General features: G+C 35.6%; 1 protein-coding gene across 8 annotated transcripts in view; it reads left to right on the top strand.

Moving 5' to 3' along the window:
• Rnf180 (ring finger protein 180) overlaps positions 1-20,362 on the top strand; it is a 183,381-nt gene that overhangs the window by 138,556 nt on the left and 24,463 nt on the right. For 6 of the 8 annotated variants that reach the window (XM_074077412.1, XM_074077414.1, XM_074077413.1 and 3 more), the window contains 2 exons: positions 9,558-9,783; positions 16,085-16,210. In XM_074077412.1, the coding sequence (XP_073933513.1) occupies positions 9,558-9,783; positions 16,085-16,210 (352 nt within the window). Of the gene's footprint in view, positions 1-9,557; positions 9,784-12,105; positions 12,143-16,084; positions 16,211-20,362 lie in introns of those variants that run through there. The other 2 variants (XM_074077418.1, XM_074077416.1) reach the window with 2 other exon arrangements.

The raw sequence follows: 20,362 nt of genomic DNA, 5'->3' as shown, positions 1-20,362 counted from the left end.
CTGTATGTACTGTCTATTTCTATACATATATAGCTGATAAAGTTTAATTTATAAATTAGGCAAGTAAGAGATTAACAACAGTAGTAATAAATAGAACAATTATAACAATATACTTTAATAAAAGTTATGTTAGTGTGGTCTCTTTGCTCTCGTTCTCAAATATTTTATTGCACTACTCTTCTTGAGATTGTGTAAGATGATACAATGCCTGTGGGCTGAGATAAAGTGAGGTGAGTGGCATGGCACTGTGATAGTGTTAGGTTACTATGGAAGGTTCACTTGAACACAAGCACTGCCTAGCATCGTTGTTAATCTGATAACCAAGAGTACCAAGTGATTAGCAGGTGGGTAGTCTATTCAGCTTGGATACTCTGGTCAAAGAAATGATTCATGTCCTGGGAAAGATGGATTAAGATAACATGACATTTTATCATACCATGCAGAATGGCAATTGAAAACTTATGAATTGTTTATTTCTAGGACTTTCAGTTTAATATTTTCAGATTGCATTTGCCCTTTGGTAACCGAAACCGTGGGTGTGGAGGGACTATGCGTTAACTCACTTAAGAATGTGTTAGTGAAGACTGTTGTTCTAGATCTGTTGACAAGGCTGAAATTCCATCCTACTAGTAGTTTGAACAAGTGAGTTTTTTTATACTTCAATTTGATCTGAAACTGATTGTAATAATAGTATCATTTCATAGGGTTTTTATGTAGCAATCAGTCAGGGTGTACCATGGGCCATTTGGATCCACATGCTCTGCAGCCATAATTTCAACCAACCACAGACTGAAAATACTTGAGAAAATTCCTTAAGCACTTAACACACATAAACTTTTTCCTTATCATCATTCCCTAAATAATACAGTGTAACTACTATTTACTTAGCATTTACATTGTATTAGTTACTATCAATACTCTAGAGATGACTTAAATTATATGGGAGGACATATATAGGTTATAAGCAAACACTATGCTATTTTATATAAGTGATTCGAACATCTGTAGACTTTGGAATCTACACGGGGAGTCCTGCAACTAGTCCCCCATGGATACCAGGGGACCCCTGTACCACTCTCACCATCTTATTTCTAAAAGATAAATGTGTGGCTCTAGCAGATTTGCCTTTACTAGAGAGAACATATTATGCTTACATTCATGTCTCTTTGGTTTATGAGTAGGAATTTCTTCTATAAGCTGTTTTAGTCACAGTCTGTTTTCTTGTAATAGCCATTCACTTTTTAGATCTAATCACAAAAACTACACGGAGGAAATTTATAATGTCATACAAATACTTGAACATGCTTATCTTGACCTCTCAGTATTTTTATCCTCAATCTTTTAATCATACTTCACATGAGGTAGTTTCAGAACTCAGGCTGTCCTGGCCCTCAGTATGTTTCTATGAATGATTCTAGTTTGTCTCTCTTAAACTGGCTGCAAAAACCTATATGGTGTGAGCATGGTACAATGATAGGCATACAAATCCACACTCCACTGCAGTTCAAGTTTCATTTACTTTTTGAGCAAGTACGTTACTTACTGAGCTTCTAGTCAGTTTAAATCCCCAGATCTTCTTTAGATATAGTACTTTAAGCTATAGTTCATTTATCTTCTATATATGCAGTCTTAAATGAGGGATTTGTATTTATTCCTAATGAATTCCATCTTGATTTTAGCCCAGGGACCTTGTTCTAGGCAGGACTTTGCTTGTAACATCTTAGCCAACCAGCAGTTGTTCCTGTTCCCTCCCCCATATTTCTGATGAGGATTTTTTAACTCTCCATCTATAAAGATTAAAATATTGAGTCATAGGCAGGCCCATGAAAATACCTCATTCCAGGTTGACATTGATCCATTGCCAATGGATCCATTGATTCATTTTTTTAAATATAAATCTCTAACAGCAAATTTACTTTAAGAACCTTCATCTCTTCAATTTGGTGGGAAAAAATTCTCCATAGTTTAGAGAATTTTGTTGTCCTTGTATATAATAAGGTTTTTTTTTTACCCAAAATGTATAATTTTTCTGATCAATAAAAACTTTGGAGCCTTTTTAATCCCTTAAAACATAGTGATCTTAGTATTATTTCTATTTTGTGGATTTATTATTCACTTAAATAATAAGTGAATAATTATAATTTATTTTCTATTTTAAAACTTTTACTTTTAAGTTTATTTTCAAAATATTGACATTAATCACAAAAATATATTTCTTTGAAATATACTTTAGTGAGATCTAGTCATCTTTGTCATATATGTAGGTATAAAATCCTTAGAAATAAAATTCTGCTCAAATATTCAAGCCATAATTTGGAATTACCAAAGTATAATTTCCTCAAATTACGACTTCTTAATGACATGGGTTTCTTTGGGGTTAATTAACCTCAAAGCACAACCATAGAAACAGAATAAGCTATTGCTATGAAATAAAACTTGGAAAACATGTAGGTCCAAAGGACTTTACTGACCACTTAGAGTCTTTTTAAGTCCAGGAGGAAATCAGTAATGAGCAAAAATTACTGGTCCTGTTGCCTTTCCAGCAGATGTTTCTTTATTCGTTCATATCATAGCTTCAAGCTTTCTATTGGTGAAGGACATTTATTTCATACCTTCTCTGTTGTGAATTTTGTCTGTGTTATATGAGACTTCACAAGATGCCTGTTATCTAGCTAGAAGTACCCAAAAGGGCCACAAGAATGCTTAAGCGCACTTATAAAAATATTTACAAGAGGAAACAAATCAATACAATATTGTACCTGCTTAACCTGTTAGCATATTGAAAATGAGAGTATCCACAATCAGATTCTACTAAGTGGTAGCGCTAATTTTCATTCATTCATTCAGTACATATATATAAGGTACTCACCTTTATGTACCTTAAATTCTATTGGAGGAGAAAAATAGGCAAATAAAAATGAAATTATAAGCACTATAAAGGAAGGAAACGTAGCAGTGACAGAACATGGGGAACCAATTCACACTGAAGGGCCAGTAAAATCCTCTGTAGGAACTTTTTATATAAACTAAGATGAAGGATGAAGTAAAGCCAGCTATGGATAGAAAAGGATATGTCAGTTAACTTTCATTATGGAAAAAAGTACTCTAAAATTGATTAATTGAAAAGAACCCTTTATATACTCATAGTTGTCTGCTTTTAGGTTGGAAGTTCAGGCTGGGCTCAGCAATGATAACTTGTCTCTGTTCCACATGGTGTAATCTGGGCTCTCTCTTGTATTTGCAGTTACCTCGCAATCATTGGCTTCATTTACATGTTTGATGGTTGGCTTATTGTAGACAGTCACAATGGTGGAAACTGGACCATGGATCACATATCATCCAGCAGGACAGCTTAGCTTTGTTCACGTTGTAGTGGACTCTGGGTTACCAAGAACAGCAATGTATAAGCATTTTTAAGCCTCTACCTTGTATCACGTTTGTTAATGACTCATTGTCCAAAAGCAAAGCAAGTCACATGGCTGAACCCAAATCAGAAGATAGAAAAATAATCTCCCCATCTTGATGAAATAGATAGAAGTGTACATGCCATGATGAGAAAAATTCTATTTTCTAACTTACTTCTAGCATAAGATATTTTTAGGAGGAGAAAAGCATCATGTCTCAAGTCCCTAAGGCAAGAAAGTATTTGGGTTGTTTTTAAAGATGAAATATGATCGGTGAATAGAAAGTACCTCAGTACAGGGGTATTGAGAAATAAGCTAGATCCAGTGAGGTGCTATGGATTATTGTAAGGAAACTGATCTATTTCAAATGTAAAAAGAAGCCTTTAAGAAGGTGGGAAGAAAGAAAACCTGCTCTACTTAGGAAATACTGCTGAGAGGTTGAGGAAGATAGGTCAGGAAAGTATCTTGGATACTGTACCACAGGTGGTTAGTGACTTGTACAAAAGCAACTTCAGTATTAAGAACAGAAACCAAGTTACGGTGGGTTGAAAAGTGGATAGAAAGTGAAGAAGCAGAAATAATGTATAACAATTAAGTCCTTTGTAAAGTTTTGCTATGAAAGGGAACAGAGAAATGTAGTATGAGCGGAAGAGAATTTTATTTTTTTAAATAATTGTTTGGGTGTGACTATTAGAGCCATGCTTGTCATGTATTCTGATAAGAAAGGGCTAGGTGAGTAAAGTAGTGAAAATAGAATATATTGGCTCATTTCTACCAAGATAATTTTTAATGATTTTAATAAATGGGGAAATTCGCCAGGCTTATGCATTTGAAAGCTTTGTATTATAAAGATTTTTAACACTTCCTAGATTTGTCTATAGGCTAAATATAGTTCCAATAAAATTTTTAGCCATTTTTTTAAAAAAAAACATGACAAGGTAATTCTAAATTTTATATAGTCATGGGAAAGACCAGGAATAGCAACAACACTCTTGAAGAATAACAATAAACTGAAAGGACTTCTTTTACCAAACAGTGAGGCTTACTACAGAACTACAGAAGATCATGATTATGGCATAGGAAAGAGAGTAAACTAACGGAACAGTATTAAAAAATCCCAGAAGCAGACCTCTTAATGACAAAGTGCCACTTCAGAGAAGCTCAGAAAATGGAAGTCTGCAATCAATAAACTGGGCCAATTAATGAAAGAAAAATAAAATCCATCCACATGGCATGCCATACATGAAAATCAGTGTCAAGCATGTTACAGGATTATGAAATATGAAATGCAAAATAATGCTATCTTAATGACCCTGAGAAAAATTGAGAGTTTTTTGTTGTTCTGTTTTGCTTTGTTTTGTTTGGAGTGGTTTGAATATCTCACTGCATAGCCTAAGGTGACCTTGAACTTGTGATCCTCCTGCCTCAGCCTCCCAAATGCTAGGATTATAGGTATATATTTCAACGCCCAACTAAAAGTTCTAAATAAAACAAACAACAATAATAACAACAAAAGAACAACCAGTAGCCACGAAGAAAAAAATGTGAACTTCATTTCATCAAAGGATACCAGGAAAAGTGTGAAATAGTAAACCAGAGTAAAGAAAAAAATTACAGCACATATAACCAGTGACAGTAAATAACTACATTAAGTAAAAATGCCTACATGTTTATAAGAAAAATCAGGTAATCCAATTAAAAACAAGTGACTAAAGACTCAAATATATCCTTTGTAAAAGGGAAAATGGCAACAGGTAGCAAAAAAATAATGGCTAAGGGGAAGGAAAACCATCTAGCCCTAAAGCAAATAGCTAATCCAGTTGTGCTGTAGCAGCACAAATGGACCAAAGTAATTCCTGATATAACACAAATACCACAGATGGTAATTTACAGTGACAGAAATTTATTCCTCACACTTTTGGAACCGGAAAGCCCAAGATCAAGGCCCAGTGTCTGGTGAGGGCCCAGTCCCTGCTCCCAAGATGACACCTTTAATGCTACTTCTTTGGAGAGGACAAATTCTGTGTCATCACTTGGCAGAAGAGTGGAAGAGCAAAACGGATGAGTGCTGTTCTCCTCAGCCTTTGTATAGGTTGCTAATCCTACTCTTAAAGGTTCTGGCCTTGTGACTTGACCTCCTCCAGAGCCTCCCCTCTTAATACTGTTGCATTGGGGATTTAAGTTTCAATATGAATTTTGGAAGAGACAAACATTCAAGCCATGGCCAAAGGTTATCTATATCTCAAGGTTATTTGCCTCATTTACATAACTTTTACATTTCATGTGGCATATAGATATTTCTTTTTTTTTTAACTACTAAAGTTATGTTTATAGAACTAGGGGAGGAATAAATATATAATCTAAAGGCTCCTATTTTCTTTAATCTTTTTTATTTCTGATACTTAGAAATTTTATTTAATAATATTAAATAAATTTAATATTAATTAAATTAATATTATTACTATTTATATATTACCATTTTTATTACTTTATAATAGCTGTACAGGAAGTTTCCTTGTCACATTTCTGTATACTGGTACAATGTACCCCATTTAGGTTCATCCCCACCATTATACCCACTCATCCCCCACTCTCCTCCCTAAAATGTTCCATCTTCATCCACATATAAAAAGTACATCAGCCATATTCACCCTCCTTTACCCACTTTATTCACCCTCCCCCTCCTACTCTACCCTTCCCCTAACATGACCTGTTTTACATTCCTGCTTTCATTGTTTAAGTGTATGTTCATTGTTCAAAGTGGTTTTGTGTTGGTATTCTACTTGTAAATATATTGTAATTTAATTGGTCTAACCCCCTTGATTACTCTTCCTTACCCTTTCCCCCATCCCTGTACTGTTCAACAACTTTCAGTACATTTAATTGTGCCTTGTTCCTGCACAGATATGATAGAATTCAATATTACTCACTCTGTATCATTTTATTCTCCCACTGTTAGAAACATGTTTATATAGAGAGATATACACATACAGATATATATAGACATACACATATACATATAGGTGTATACATATATATGTATATATGATTATGACTATATTTGTGTATGTTTACCATTTGCATCTACCTTCCACATATGAGAGAAAACTTGTAACCTTCATCTTTCTCAACCTAGCTTTCATCATTTAACATGATGATCTCCAGTTCCATCCATTTACCTGTGAGTGACATAATTTCATTCTTTTTATGGCTAAATAATATTCCTCTGTGTGTGTGTTTGTGTGTGTATATCACATTCATTAATTCATTCATAGCACATCTGGGCTTTTTCGGTTGCTTGGCTATTGTGAATAATGCTACAAAAACCTTGGTGTCCAAGTGTCTTTATTATATCCTGACTTACATTTCTTCGGATATATGCCCAGGAGTGGTATTGCTGAATCATATGGCAGTTCCATTTTTAGTTTTTTTGAGGAGCCCCATACTGTTTTCCATAGTGGTTGTACCAGTTTACATTCCCACCAATAGTATATGAGGGTTCCTTTTTCCCCACATCCTCAAAAACATTTGCTATTGTTTGTGTTCTTGATGGTAGCTTTTCTAGCAGGAATGAGATGGAAACTTAATGTGGTTTTGATTTGCATTTCCTTTATGCAAGCATTTTTTCATGTGTTTTTGGCCATTTGGACTTTTCCCTTTGAAAAAAGTTCTGTTCAGTTCATTTGCCCATTTCTTCATTGGGTCATTGATTTTGGGGGAGTTTAGTTTTTTGAGCTCCCAAAATACTCTGGTTACCAGGCCCTTATCAGATATATAGCTGGCAAAGATTTTCTCCCATTCTATGGGCTATCTCTTTAGTCTGGTGACTGTTTCCTTTACTGTGCAGAAGCCTTTTAGTTTCATGTACTCTCATTTGTTCATCCTTTCTCTTAATTGCTGAGCTATTGGAGTTCTATTCAGGAAGTTATTGCTTATGCCTATATGTCCCAGTGTTTTCCCGATTCTTCCCTACAGTAGTTTAAAAGATTCATGCCTTATATTAAGGTTTTTTTTATCCACTATGAATTGATTTTAGTATAGGGTGAAAGATGAGGATCTAGTTTCAATCTTCTATATGCAGATATCCAATTTTCCCAGTAACATTTGTTGAAGAAGGTGTCTTTTCTCCATCGTATGTGTTGAGCACCTTTGTCAAAAATCAGATGATTGTAGCTGTGTGGATTTATGTCTGGATCTTCTGTTCTCTTTCATTGGTCTTTTATGTCTGCTTTTGTGCATGCTGTTTTTATTATTTGGCTCTGTGGTATAGCTTGAAATTAGGTATTTTGATACCCCCAGCATTTTTCTTTTTGCTCAGTATTGCCATGGCTATTGAAGGTCTTTTGCACTTCCACATGAACTTTAGGGTTAATTTTTCAGTCTTTGTGAGGAATATCATTTGAATTTTGATGGGGATTTCACTGCATTGAACATATAGGTCATTTTTGGTAGTATAGTCATTTTCATGATATTAATTCTGCCAATCCATGAGCATGGGAGAGCTATCTTCTGAGTCAATTTCTTACTTCAGTGACTTACAGTTTTCATTGCAGAGGTCTCTGAATTCCTTTGTTAAATTTATTCCTAGGAGTTTTTTGTTTTTTTGTTTTTTTGTTTTTTTGAGGCTGTTGTACATGGGATGTTAATTCTTTCTCAGTCTATTCATTGTTGGTATATAGGAAAGCTACTGATTTTTATATATTCATTTTGTACCCTTCTACTTTGCTTCTTCTTCTTCTTTGAGGTCTAAGAGTTTTTTGGTGGAGTTTTTAGGATCTTTTAGGTATAAATTCATATCATCTGCAAATAGGGATAATTTGACTTCTTCCTTCCCTGTTTGAATTCCTTTTATTTCTTTCTCCTGTCTTATTGCTCTGGCCAGGAATTCTAAAACTAATACAGATATTTCTTAAACCCAAGCCCCACTAAGATATTAATCATGGATCTCAGTTTGATAAGCTTTGTGGGAGGAGATGAAGAAGAGGATGGCGGTGGTCAACATTATTTTCTATGTGCCAAATATTGTGCTAAGTGATTTCAGTGAATTGCCTCATAAATTCTCACAACTTCACAGATGTAAATATTGTGAGGTTCAGTGACAGGAATTCTACTACCTGATCCCAGGTTACTAACTGCTAAGCTGCCTCTTCCCTAACTACTCCATTTGGGTGAGGTGGGGCTCATTTCCTAACTGCAAAACTAATTGCATAATTACCCCCCAAGTTTCTTTGCCAAATTTGCCACCTGAAATTCCCTTGACTTTAGCACTTTCTTGACTTTGAGGTATAGTAAGGAGCAAAGTATAGAATTTAAAATGCTTCATTCATGGTATGAGAATGAATTATGGCAACCTCCTGCTCTCACTTATCTTCATGGGCAGATGACCATATTAAGGCTCTGAAATCTTGTGATAATCATGTGTTTGTTTGGTAGGAGTAGGGTAGATGGAAAATCTTTAATCCTGGGACTGGCACATTTAACACTTACCTAGTGCTCGTTAAAACACATAATTGTTTTAAGTAGGACAGAGAGGGCATTGTGGGGAGAGACAATGAGGACCATGTAACTAATGTACAGTATAAGCCTAATCAGAATTGTCACTATGAATCCCCTCCTATGTAATGAATACATTGTAGTAAAAAAAATTTTAAAAACACAGATATACTTAATGTGTTTAGGTATGTTTTATCATTTAGTATTACCTAAAAATACTATATGATAACTAAACGTAGGAGGTTTTTAAAATATTTTCAGTTGCTTCTCACTTTCATTTTTATGGTTTATTTATTTATTTGCAGTACTGGAGTTTGAACTCAGGCCTACACCTTGAGTCACTCTACCAGCCCTTTATTTTTTTTTAATTCTGTGATAGGATTTTTTGAGATAAGGTCTCTCAAACTATTTGCCTAGACTGGCTTCGAACCACAATCCTCCTGATCTCTGCTTCCTGGGTAGCTAGGATTACAGGCAGGAATCCAGCCTCTTCTCGCTTTGAAAGGTAATATTTCTATCACATTGAATATGTCACAGAAACAGAGACTACATGCTTCTCATAAATATTTCACTTTAACAAAAATATAAAGGCGATCTCTCTTTCATGAGGAAACCAATCTTGACTAAACTAAGAATAATTGTTTTTCTCGTATTTTGCAGACTTTGAATAATGAAATGAGTACAGATGATGACAATGAATATGCAGAAGAAAAGGATAGCTACATCTGTGCAGTGTGTCTGGATGTTTACTTCAACCCTTACATGTGTTACCCTTGCCACCACATCTTCTGTGAGCCCTGCTTACGGACTCTGGCCAAAGACAATCCTGCAAGCACTCCCTGCCCATTGTGTCGGACAATTATTTCTAGAGTCTTTTTCCAGACAGGTAACTCTTCTCTTTCATTATAATTATCTGATTTTTCTATCTGATTTACTTCTTTGTTCTAATTCTAAAAGGTTCTATAAGTTATTCTGAAAAAGTTGTTGAAAATCATATACAGCATGATGTGTTACTCTCCAGTTTATAAAACAATACTTATACAGCTATGTTAGAATTATATATGAAAATATATGCTCACCTGTAATCCCTTAACTGTACACTCAGATCCTTTCTAGAATATCAGTCTTTACATAGGCATTTCCAGTGTAGAGGAGATTCCATTTGAAATAACACCGTTTCTGTTTTTAATTCCACTTACCTGCCTTCCACTTCTACTACTTCTGTGGCCCTTATTATTTCCTCTAGAGTCACATAGAATATGTCTGTAAACATCTGAGGACAATTATTAAGCCTTTCACTCAAACTCTAAGTTTTCTCAACCATCCTGATGTTGTTAAGGTCTTTCTTCTTAAACAAGAAAGATGAAATGCTGGAATAAGGATTTGTGCGCCAAATTTCATGTAAAGAGGAAATACAACACAGTATTTTAAACATATTAATAGAAAGATAAAAACTAATAAATACGTACCATTGAGAACTAGGGGAAAATGGTAAGAGTACTGCTAAATATAGCTCCACATTCTTGCCACAATCATATTGGAGACAAATGAGAATCAAAGTATGTACTTTATTAACAGTAAAACTGAAGAAAATAAACAGAACATTTTTCTTCCCTAAAGAAATCCAAGGACCCTTCTGCATGGGAGAATCAGATTACTTAAGAAAGCATTGGGCGCCCTAACCCAAGCAGTTGCATCAAGGCTTGCAGACCTTGCAGGGCATGTAACCAAATGATGAGGAAAATGTAATGGCAGCCTTCAAGATACTCCCAGTGGATATAGTCTGCCACACAGAATCACTGCTCTGGCTGTTACCAGTTACTCTGCCTTACAGGGGAAAGAGCAAATAGGGGTGGAGAGAGGAAACAAGTACTTTCATGACAGGGTGGAAGCTTACTGAAAGTCCCTCATCTCTGACCTGTGACTGGAATGTAAAAGTGGGAAAAAGGTTCTTTTCTAATGCCAGATCCCTACCAGGGTGATTTGGGGTGAACAAAAGAGAAACAGCAGTAACACATCATCCTCATCCTCAGTGTTATCTGTGGCGAGCTGTAAAAGAAATCATTAACTAAACACTTGTTTTGATGGGAAGCAGCTAGGTGGTACTTAAACATAGTGTCCCTACCTTGCAGGGTCTCATTTACCACTGCGCATAGTGTTAATACAGCTCTTCTACCTCCTTGCTTTCTAGAATCACCTTTAAAATTGATAGGATTTTAAATTTTGTGTCTTTTATGTCTTAAAATTGTACAAACAAAGTCTCTTGGTTTATTTATCAAAACAATTTCATGCTTTCCTTTTTTAAAAAAAATAATAAATAAAGTCATACTCTGAATATTTACAGGCTCTTCCAGTAGAGACCATATTTGCTTGTGTACTGTCATTGAGAGCTGATACAATAATGGGAATATTCTATTTAATTAAAAGGATTTGAGATGATTTCTAGAAAATGTTCAGCAAAATAGCAAGAGAAAGGAATTATGCATTGGAATGGACTATAAAGACCAGGTAGGGGCAAACGGGAAGATATATAAGCCACATAGCCCTGAAGAGTAACTATAGTTAAATGAAATATTTGGGTTTAAATGTTCAGACTACCTAAGGAAAAATAAAAGTGAATACACAACTAAATGACTTTCATGATACATTAAAATATACCAGTTCCTCAAGATAAGCAATGAATATTCTGGCACTTATCTTTAAAAGGAATTTTTATGTAATTTCTTCTATGGAACATATTAAGACATAGAGTAAATATTTTTCTCAAGCACATCCTCAGAGCAAATGCAGTGTCAGTTTTCTGACATTGTTTTTATGGTATTCTTGCACAAAGTTGAGGAAATATCAGAACATAAACTAGTGAAGGCAACATCATCATTACCCAAAAGTACATGTTCCAGTTTTCCTGCAAAAATAACTTTTAAAATGATATAAGTAAAGTATAAGCTTAAATCATCCATATTCCTGCCATTAAAAGACAACATTTAGTGAGTTTCCTTCCAGAACATTTTATAAATGTACTAAAACTTTTTTTGTTGTTGTTGTTACACGATATTCTTTTTCTTTCTTCCTTTGCCTAACTTAAAGTTCTTGTAATTACACCATGCTCTACTTAGACAGTCTTTTCTATAAGATACTTAGTTTGTTGTTTATTTATAAATTAATTTAATGATATTTGTTCATTAATAAATATCTGACCATATCACAGAGTTTTTTCTTGGGATGAAGTTCCAGATGTTGAAATGGTAAGTAAAGCCTACAGGGTTTTTTTATCTTTTCTTTTTTGGTACTGGGGATCGAACCCAGGGCCTGGTGCATGCTAGGCAAGTGGTCTGCCACTGACCTACACCCCAGCCCAAATCTGTGTATTTTTAAGGCTACATATATTTTGAAAAATGACACTCCTGAATTATTGCAAACAGCAATATATGAGGACTTGTTGTCTCTAGAGTCTTAACCATCCCAATTTTCTTTTTAAGTTCCTGACCATGAGGATTCTTTTAAATTTAGTGTCAATTTTTGTTATGTATGGTACTTTAATTTTGTTAAGATATTTTATAAGTCCACAAAACTTCACTATTTCTATTTGTCCCAAATGTAATGATCTTTGTCATTATTATTTCTGATTTCAAAGTTAAATATTAAAAGATCTTACCTACCACAAAATTTCATAAACATTCTCTTTACCTATATTTGTTTTAGGTTGTATTTGCCCTGATTTCCTCACATTTAACTCCAGTCTCTCTGTTATGGTGCATGGTTTACTTAATAATAAAATACCTTTCTTCATTCTTTTTTTTTAATTTTTATTTTATTCATATGTGCATACAATGTTTGGGTCATTTCTTCCCCCTTCCCCCCACCCTCTCTCTTACCCCCCACCCCTCTCCCTCCCTTAACCTCCCTTACCCCTCACTACCTGGCAGAAACTATTCTGCCCTTATCTCTAATTTTGTTGTAGAGAGAGTATAAGCAATAATAGGAAGGAACAAGGGTTTTTGCTGGTTGAGATAAGGATAGCTATACAGGGAGTTGACTCACATTGATTTCCTGTACAAGTGTGTTACCTTCTAAGTTAATTCTTCTTGAACTAACCTTTTCTCTAGTTCCTGGTCCCCTTCTCCTATTGGCCTCAGTCGCTTTAAAGTATCTGCTTTATTTTCTCTGCATTGAGGGCACCTTTCTTCATTCTTTAGGAATTTGTCCCAACAGCATTCATGGAACAATACATTCTTCCTATGCTGATTGGATTGTTTTCCTTTAAAAAGCAGTAGTAATAATTATTTAAATGTGTGCTTCTTGACAAAGGTTCTTTTCCATTCATCTTCCTATCTTGTCCTGTCCAATTACTTCAATTGTAATTATTCTAGCATTTATGTTATTTAACTCACAATTAAAATTAAGTTAATTTGAGGATAATTGACATTTTAATTTTATATATTGAGTAATTTTATAATTTTAATTATATTTTATAATTTTTAATTTTGTAATATTGAGTGATTATTATAGTATATGCTTCTCAATTAAGTTCAATAACCACCTTTGCAAAGGCTCTGCATATTTCTTACTAGCATTATGTGTGTGTATTTTGTTGTTACTATTATAAATGAGTTTTTTTTTCCCTTTTCTGGCTTTTTCTGCTTTTGTTGATATTTTCCAGAAACTTAGTTTTCTAGTCTTAGATTCTTTTGTTGCCAGTCATCTTATTGAGCCTTGACAGTTATTTGCTGGATAAATTAATATCTCATCTACCTAGTGTCACCATTCCAATTGTGTGCAAACCAGGGAGCAATTATTATTGCCAAAGTTTAAAGAAGGAAAGGTGTCACTCTATATTGGAACTCAAAATGTTTGTACAGTGAATAATGGATCTGTTGTTACATAATTCTACTATAGTTGCTCAATGTATAGAAATAAAGTAAAATTCATCCCAGATTTATTATGGAGAGTGCTCTTTTAGCAAAATAATGATTTGTAAACCTAGACTATGACATTCACTAGTTACTAATCTTGTTTAAATTACTTAACACTGTTAGCTGTGATCTTGATAAAGTACCTACCACTGTTCAAGTTAGAACATTGGAGTGGGAGAAAGGAAAGGATAGAGATGTTAGTATCTGTTTTTTAAATGAATATCAAGGTATACTGATGTCAAGGGAAGTTGATAGAAAAATTTGTAATGGGCACTGATAATTGACTGCTAATTATCCATAACCTCCTTCTTTCTAACATAACCCTGAGTACTCAATTCTCCCAACTCAGACCAGGTGGTTCCTAGTAACAGACTCCATTCTCTGCTCCTTGGTAGTCTTTCCTCTTGGTCAATAATCCCAATAATGGTGGGAGAAGAGCTTCTGGATCCTTCGCTCTTCAAAAGTCTTTCTGGTCAAGTATAGGCTCATCCTAAAATGTGAGCCTCACAAGATTGTGTTGTAGACATTCAGATGTATATGTAGGTACAATTCTCTCATCTTGCAAATTTTAATCATTTCTGTAATCATAGTTTTCTCAGGTGTTATAAAGCTATTTCCTAACACTTTCCTTCTTTGGTGTCTTACTTAATAGGAAATAAATAGTTTAAAGGTAAATACCAAGTTCCTTAAAGCCAGGAAACTAAATAATATGGTCAACGTTATTAATTTTACTTATCCCAGCTACTCCCTAGAAAAGTTGTGGCCAGTTATCAAAACTGCAGGTATTAATAAATCTTATGCCCTTTTCATCTCTGTTGTACTAGAGTCCAGTTATATTTTTTATTAATTTCTCAGTGTAAGAGAGGGTTGTCCAATGTATTGTCTGATTATTGCATCAAGATTTTAGAATGTGGCTACAAGATTCCCAGAAGAGGGAGAGGGAGAGAAAGAAGGGAAACACAGTAGGAATTCTCGAGTTGTAAACTCTTCCCCTTAGTTTATGTTCTATCTCATATTAAGTCTTCATTGACTCCCTGCATTGGCTCACTTATAAGAACATTCAGAAAATTGTGAGTTTTCCTAATGGTTAATTAAGAAGGTATCACTTATCTCATAGAATTTTTAATTTCTCAGAAAATCCCCCCAAATTATAGTCATCAGCACTTAAGGGTAAGCCCTATAAGTCATTAAATAACTTCTGTTAGTCTCTTCATCAGCATGAATAGCTCTAATGGGCTCTTTTAACCAGGTGACAGTGCCTCAACTGTCTTGAAGTAAGGGGCTGTGAATGGACTTGAAAAAAGCTGTGCATTGCTGCAGAAACCAGCCTGAGAATATCCATCCTGAAATTATTAAACATATAAAGGACAAAAAATGTGGTAGTCATAACAACCCCAGCTTAGCTTACATAATGAATATGCAGACTATGAAAATATCTTTTTCTAGTTGGTATGCTTAAATTATTGGCACATGGGTGTGAAATCAGAAATGGAGTTGCAATTTTAATACATAATTTCGCTTGGTCCTATCTTAAAAGATAGGACCTTGGTTCTATCAAGTGTAAACTTTCTGAATCAATTTTCCCTTTGAATTTCTTAGGTAAGAATCAATCCAAGACAGTAATTCAGTGCAACTAGTGGGAGCTGAAGTCAGTCAGAGGCAGGAAGGAGACTGAGAAGGCACTACAGAAACGCCATACTGTTATAAGAGGAGATCGTGTGTTGCCTCTGGTTGATTTGTGTGTGCTTCAAATGAATATTCCCTTTTTTAACTCCTTAGAAAATTTCAAATCTCAAAACTTTCAAGTCTGCAGCATTAGACTAAATAGACATGCAATCCATCATATATAGAATGAATGAAACTGATTATGAAAAGGTGTAACATGCTTTTTTCTGTTCACTCCTCAGCCCTGATTGCACTCTAGCTATTCACTCACTGCACCCATGACACATGAGTCTCCCTGCTTATTTCCATGCTTTAGTCTGTAGTGTATTTCAGAGCAGGGACTATGTCTTATTCATCACTGTACCCTCCATACTCGGCATAGAACCCAACATAGGAGTATGTTCTAGGTGTAGGCACAGCAAAGTTGCACCAAATGTGAATTTGGATGAGGTATGTTTGATTGAGATTTTAAAAAGTTGAGTCCATTTTTGTCTTCACAGACAAAAGAGATCTGAATTTATTATCAAAATATTGCAGCAATCATCTGTTGTGTTCTTGCAATTGTACTCAAATTAATCTTTAAAATTGTTTTCTTTTGCTTTACTCTAGAACTAAACAATGCCACAAAAACATTTTTTGCTAAAGAATATTTGAAAATAAAGCAAAGCTTTCAGAAATCCAGCTCTGCAAAATGGCCCTTACCAAGTTGCAAAAAGAGATTCCATCTTTTTGGAGGTAAGGAAAGTGATGCCAAAAACCAAAACAAAAATCTTGTAACTTTGTCCAAATTTGTTCTTATGGCTAATTTCCTCCTGTCTTAGAAGTGGTCGTGGAACTATATTTCTGTATTGATCAGTGTTAAGGATTCAGAAAGTATCTCTTTGTTGGGAGCTATGAACATACACATAAAAATTGTACATTAAAAGCAAATTTGAGGGAAACCATGGTTAACATCAGTTTGCCTGGGGAGAGGGGAAAGGAAGAAGGAGTGGGGAAAACTGGTCAGTAGGTACAAAGTTACAGTTCTGGGGTACAACTACAGGTAGACCAACTACAGAAAACAATCAGGCACTGTATATTTCAGAAATCTAGAAGAAATGATTAAAACAGTTTAACATTTAAACATTACACGTGTATGCATGGATCAAAACAACACAGTACCCCATTAACACATATAATTTTATGTTTTTATTTATCAGCTTAAATTTTAAAAATTTATTTATTTAAAAATAATAAATTGACTTTGCCTTACCATCAGTGCTTTATATAGAAGTAATAAAATGCATCCCCAAAGAATCATATTTTGATAAAAGCATTAGTACTCTTATTAGTAAAGATTAATAATTTGTTCACTATTATAAACTACATTTATTTAGTTTAATATCTTACAGTTATACCACAAATTGGGACCAAGTAGAGAGTGACAGAACTCACAGATGTGCACAATGGTCCAGGAATTCCATTTTTGGGTTGAGGTCCAATTAGCCATAGGACTGCAGGGATGTTGTGGAAACTATTTGCTTATTTCCAGATTTGCAAAATAGGGATAATTTTATCTACCCCACCTATTATAGTTGTCATAAATATCAAAAGGACATTGCAAGTTATAACTAATTACACTATGTACAGTCATCAAAATAAATCTCCAGTAATGTTTTCAGCTTTAAAATGTATTAATGTGTGACTATACAATGTGGGCATGAATTGCTGTGTGGTTTTATTGTTTACCAATTATGATTTTGTAGGGCCTCATAAGAAAAGTTCAGATATGGCAACCATGATCTTTTGATAACAAGAGAAGCTTCTGCATATGAATAGTCAGGGCAGGTGCACTAGCTCACATCTGTAATCCCAACTATTCAGAATTGCAGTTGGAGGCCAGCCTGGACAAAAAGTTAGTGAGACCCCCCCCCCCATTTCAACAAACAAGTCAGGTATGGTATTTCATATCTACAATCCCACCTACTCAAGAGGCATAGGTAGGAAGCAATCCAGCTATGAAAAAGACCAAAAGCAGGTAGATGCAGAGCCTGTATGATAGAGGAAAAACTATGGCACATGAAATCTCTTAAGTTTGAAGGAAGTAGTTTAAGGACCAATGTAACTTTATCAGTGGTCAAATGAAGGGAGACATTTATAGACCTTGTATGAGCACATGCCTCTTTATAGTGTGGTTCGTTAACTAGAAGTTTATTATCTGGGGACTTGGTTTAGATAGATTTGAAACATCACATTTAACCCAAAACACAACAGGAAATCAAATACGAGGAAGAAGCAGCCTTGCTTAAAGAATTTCATATCAAAAAAAGAGAAAAATTATGATTTTGTTTATATCCTTAAAAGGTACCCTTATATCCACCTTCTTCCCGACACTTTTTTTTTGAGATAGGATGTTGTCCAAGGTGACCTTGAACTCTTCACCCGCCTGCCTCAGCCTCCAGAGTGATGGCATTCCAGGCATGTGACACCATGCCTAGGTGCTACACCCAGATTTTTTAAAGAATAAAGCACCTTTCCTTTATGGTGTCTTCATATACTTTATTTTATTTTATTTTACTTTATTTTGTCTTCGTATTCTGAGTGAGTACTGAAGCAGTAATTTGAACAGTTGCTTCTTATTTCATCTTATTTGTCCTGCCTATTGGAATTCCACAGAACTTAATTATTTAAATACTTTTTTATGGAAGTTCAAAGTAGTTCTATTGTATCAGTCAATTTAAGAAAAAAATTACTACCACAAGCTCTGGGCAAGAGCTGAGCTATCAGGTAGCCAAGTAAAGCAACGAGACAAAAAGGAATTGAGTTTCTAGTCACTTCTACAGCCCCAGACAAAAGGCTCCAGCAGTTTTATGGACCTTGGGATTGGGAGAGTGACAAGGAGGAAGGGCAAGGAGTGGGTACTGGGTTCTGAGACATAATGCGAAAATGTGTCTTCACGGTGTTTGCTCCACCCCAAAAGGAGGCCTTAGCAGAGGCACATGAACAAGACCTTTACCTCAGGTAAAGAAACCTAGGAATGAGGGTGCTGGGGCCAGGAATGAAAATACTCTACAGAATATCTATAGCCAAGAGCAGGAGCAGCCAGGGCCCGAGACCTCACTACCAGTGCCTGCAGAGACTTCTGCTCTGCTGCCACAAAGTCTGATGTGGTGAGAGCAGCTTTCTGCCATGAGCCCTTCCAGGTAAAACCTTTGTCATTGTCTGTGCTTAGGCATGAAGATCACACATAGGATTTTAATCAGGAACTGGCCTTCTCAATTGCCGGTATCATTGAATTACCTTCTATCCCACTCCTTTCTGTACCCTCTGCTTTCAAGGAATGCCATATGTATGGTTTTGGACTTTTGCAATAGCGACAAATATATGTATTCTGAATTTGCTTTGTCACTTATTATTATATTTCTCAGATTCATCCATTTCAGTAAATGAAGCCACATTGATTTATTTTTACTGCTATACTATAGTCACTTATGGGAATATATCAAAATTTATCCACTGTACTGTGGATGAACAATTGAGTTGTCCAGTTTTTGTTACTATAACAATGCTGTTATAAACATTTCCACATGTCCTGGAATGAGTTTCTCTAGAATAAATGCCAGTAGAAACTTGCTGGGTCACAGGAAAAGCACCTTTGACTTGCTTTCCTAACCAAATCATTTTCCCAAATGGCTGTACTGGTTTATTACCAGCTTTCTCTACCACATTTGGCATTTTCAGTCTTCTAGATTTTGTTAGTCTTGTTAGGAAAAACACCGCTCACAAAGAAAGCTCACGAGAAAAGTCCCATGTCCAAGAGCAAAGTTTAATGGCAGGCTCGAACTTCCAGGCTGGCCAGGAAAAGATGGCACAGCACAGACTCTGGGCCAGGCGTGGCTTTTATAGAAGGGGGAGGTTAAGGAACTTAGCACATGCACAGGAGTCTCTAGTAGGGGTGGGGCTGTCTTAGAGCATGGGAATTTCTGTTAAGGGGCAGGGCTGCCATTTTTGCTGCCGATTCACAAAATGGCATCATTATTACTCTATCATTCCCCCATGTTTTCTTTAATGATGAGGGTAGGAGCTGAGGATCAGGAATTGGGGCGAAGCGTCAGCCTCTTAGCTGCTTCCTGCTGGCAGGGGCGCTGTATGGGGCAAGATCCTCAGGCTCCTTTGGCATTCTAGTAGGAGCCCTAATAGCAGTCCTCTGGACGGTTTTGGAGAGGTTGATATCCCTGGAGGTACAACTGGTTAAACTTTTGATTAGCAATAGCAGACATGTGGTATGATACAAGGGAGGAAGCTTAAAAATAGGAGAGCAAGAAACATAGGCATATCCCTTCTCTGTTTTTCTAACAGTTCCTTAAGAGGTGCTGCCATTGAGGGATCCCATTAAGCTTGACAGCAGTGGGTGTTGTGAGAATGACCAGATGAGGGCTGTTCCACTGAAGTCCCAATGGAGAGGGTAGAAGATCCTTTAGGAGAACAAGATCCCCTGGTTTAATAGAAATTGTTATAGGGTGGGGCAGGATCTGGTCTATATGCTGTCTGAGAAGTTCCCTGAAAAGGTTAAGATAAGGTAGATAGTCAGCCAGATGAGCAGGGTCTGTTGGAGGCAAGTTTATTAGAAGAAGCATAAAAGGTGTCTGCTAAAGGACTGCATATCTAGGGATACAGATTCTACCAAATCCTGTAACTCCCAAGAAAGATCTAAGCTGCCTTATGGTATGGGGGGGAGGGAAATGGATGATTGGGTTGATGCACTCATGACTCAGGGAGTGAGTGTGTCTCTTTAAGGCCACATCTAGATAGGTGACCTATGGGAAGCAGGGGCTGTCAGGATTTAAATGTAACACTCTTGGATAAAAGAGAGCGCTAGCTTATTTTCTTTTATATAACTTTGTAAAT

This window comes from Castor canadensis, chromosome 6, assembly GCF_047511655.1.
Source record: "Castor canadensis chromosome 6, mCasCan1.hap1v2, whole genome shotgun sequence".
Classification (NCBI taxonomy): Eukaryota; Metazoa; Chordata; class Mammalia; order Rodentia; family Castoridae; genus Castor; species Castor canadensis.
Note: the sequence above shows the minus strand (reverse complement) of the source record. Positions and strands in the feature narration are given on the sequence as shown.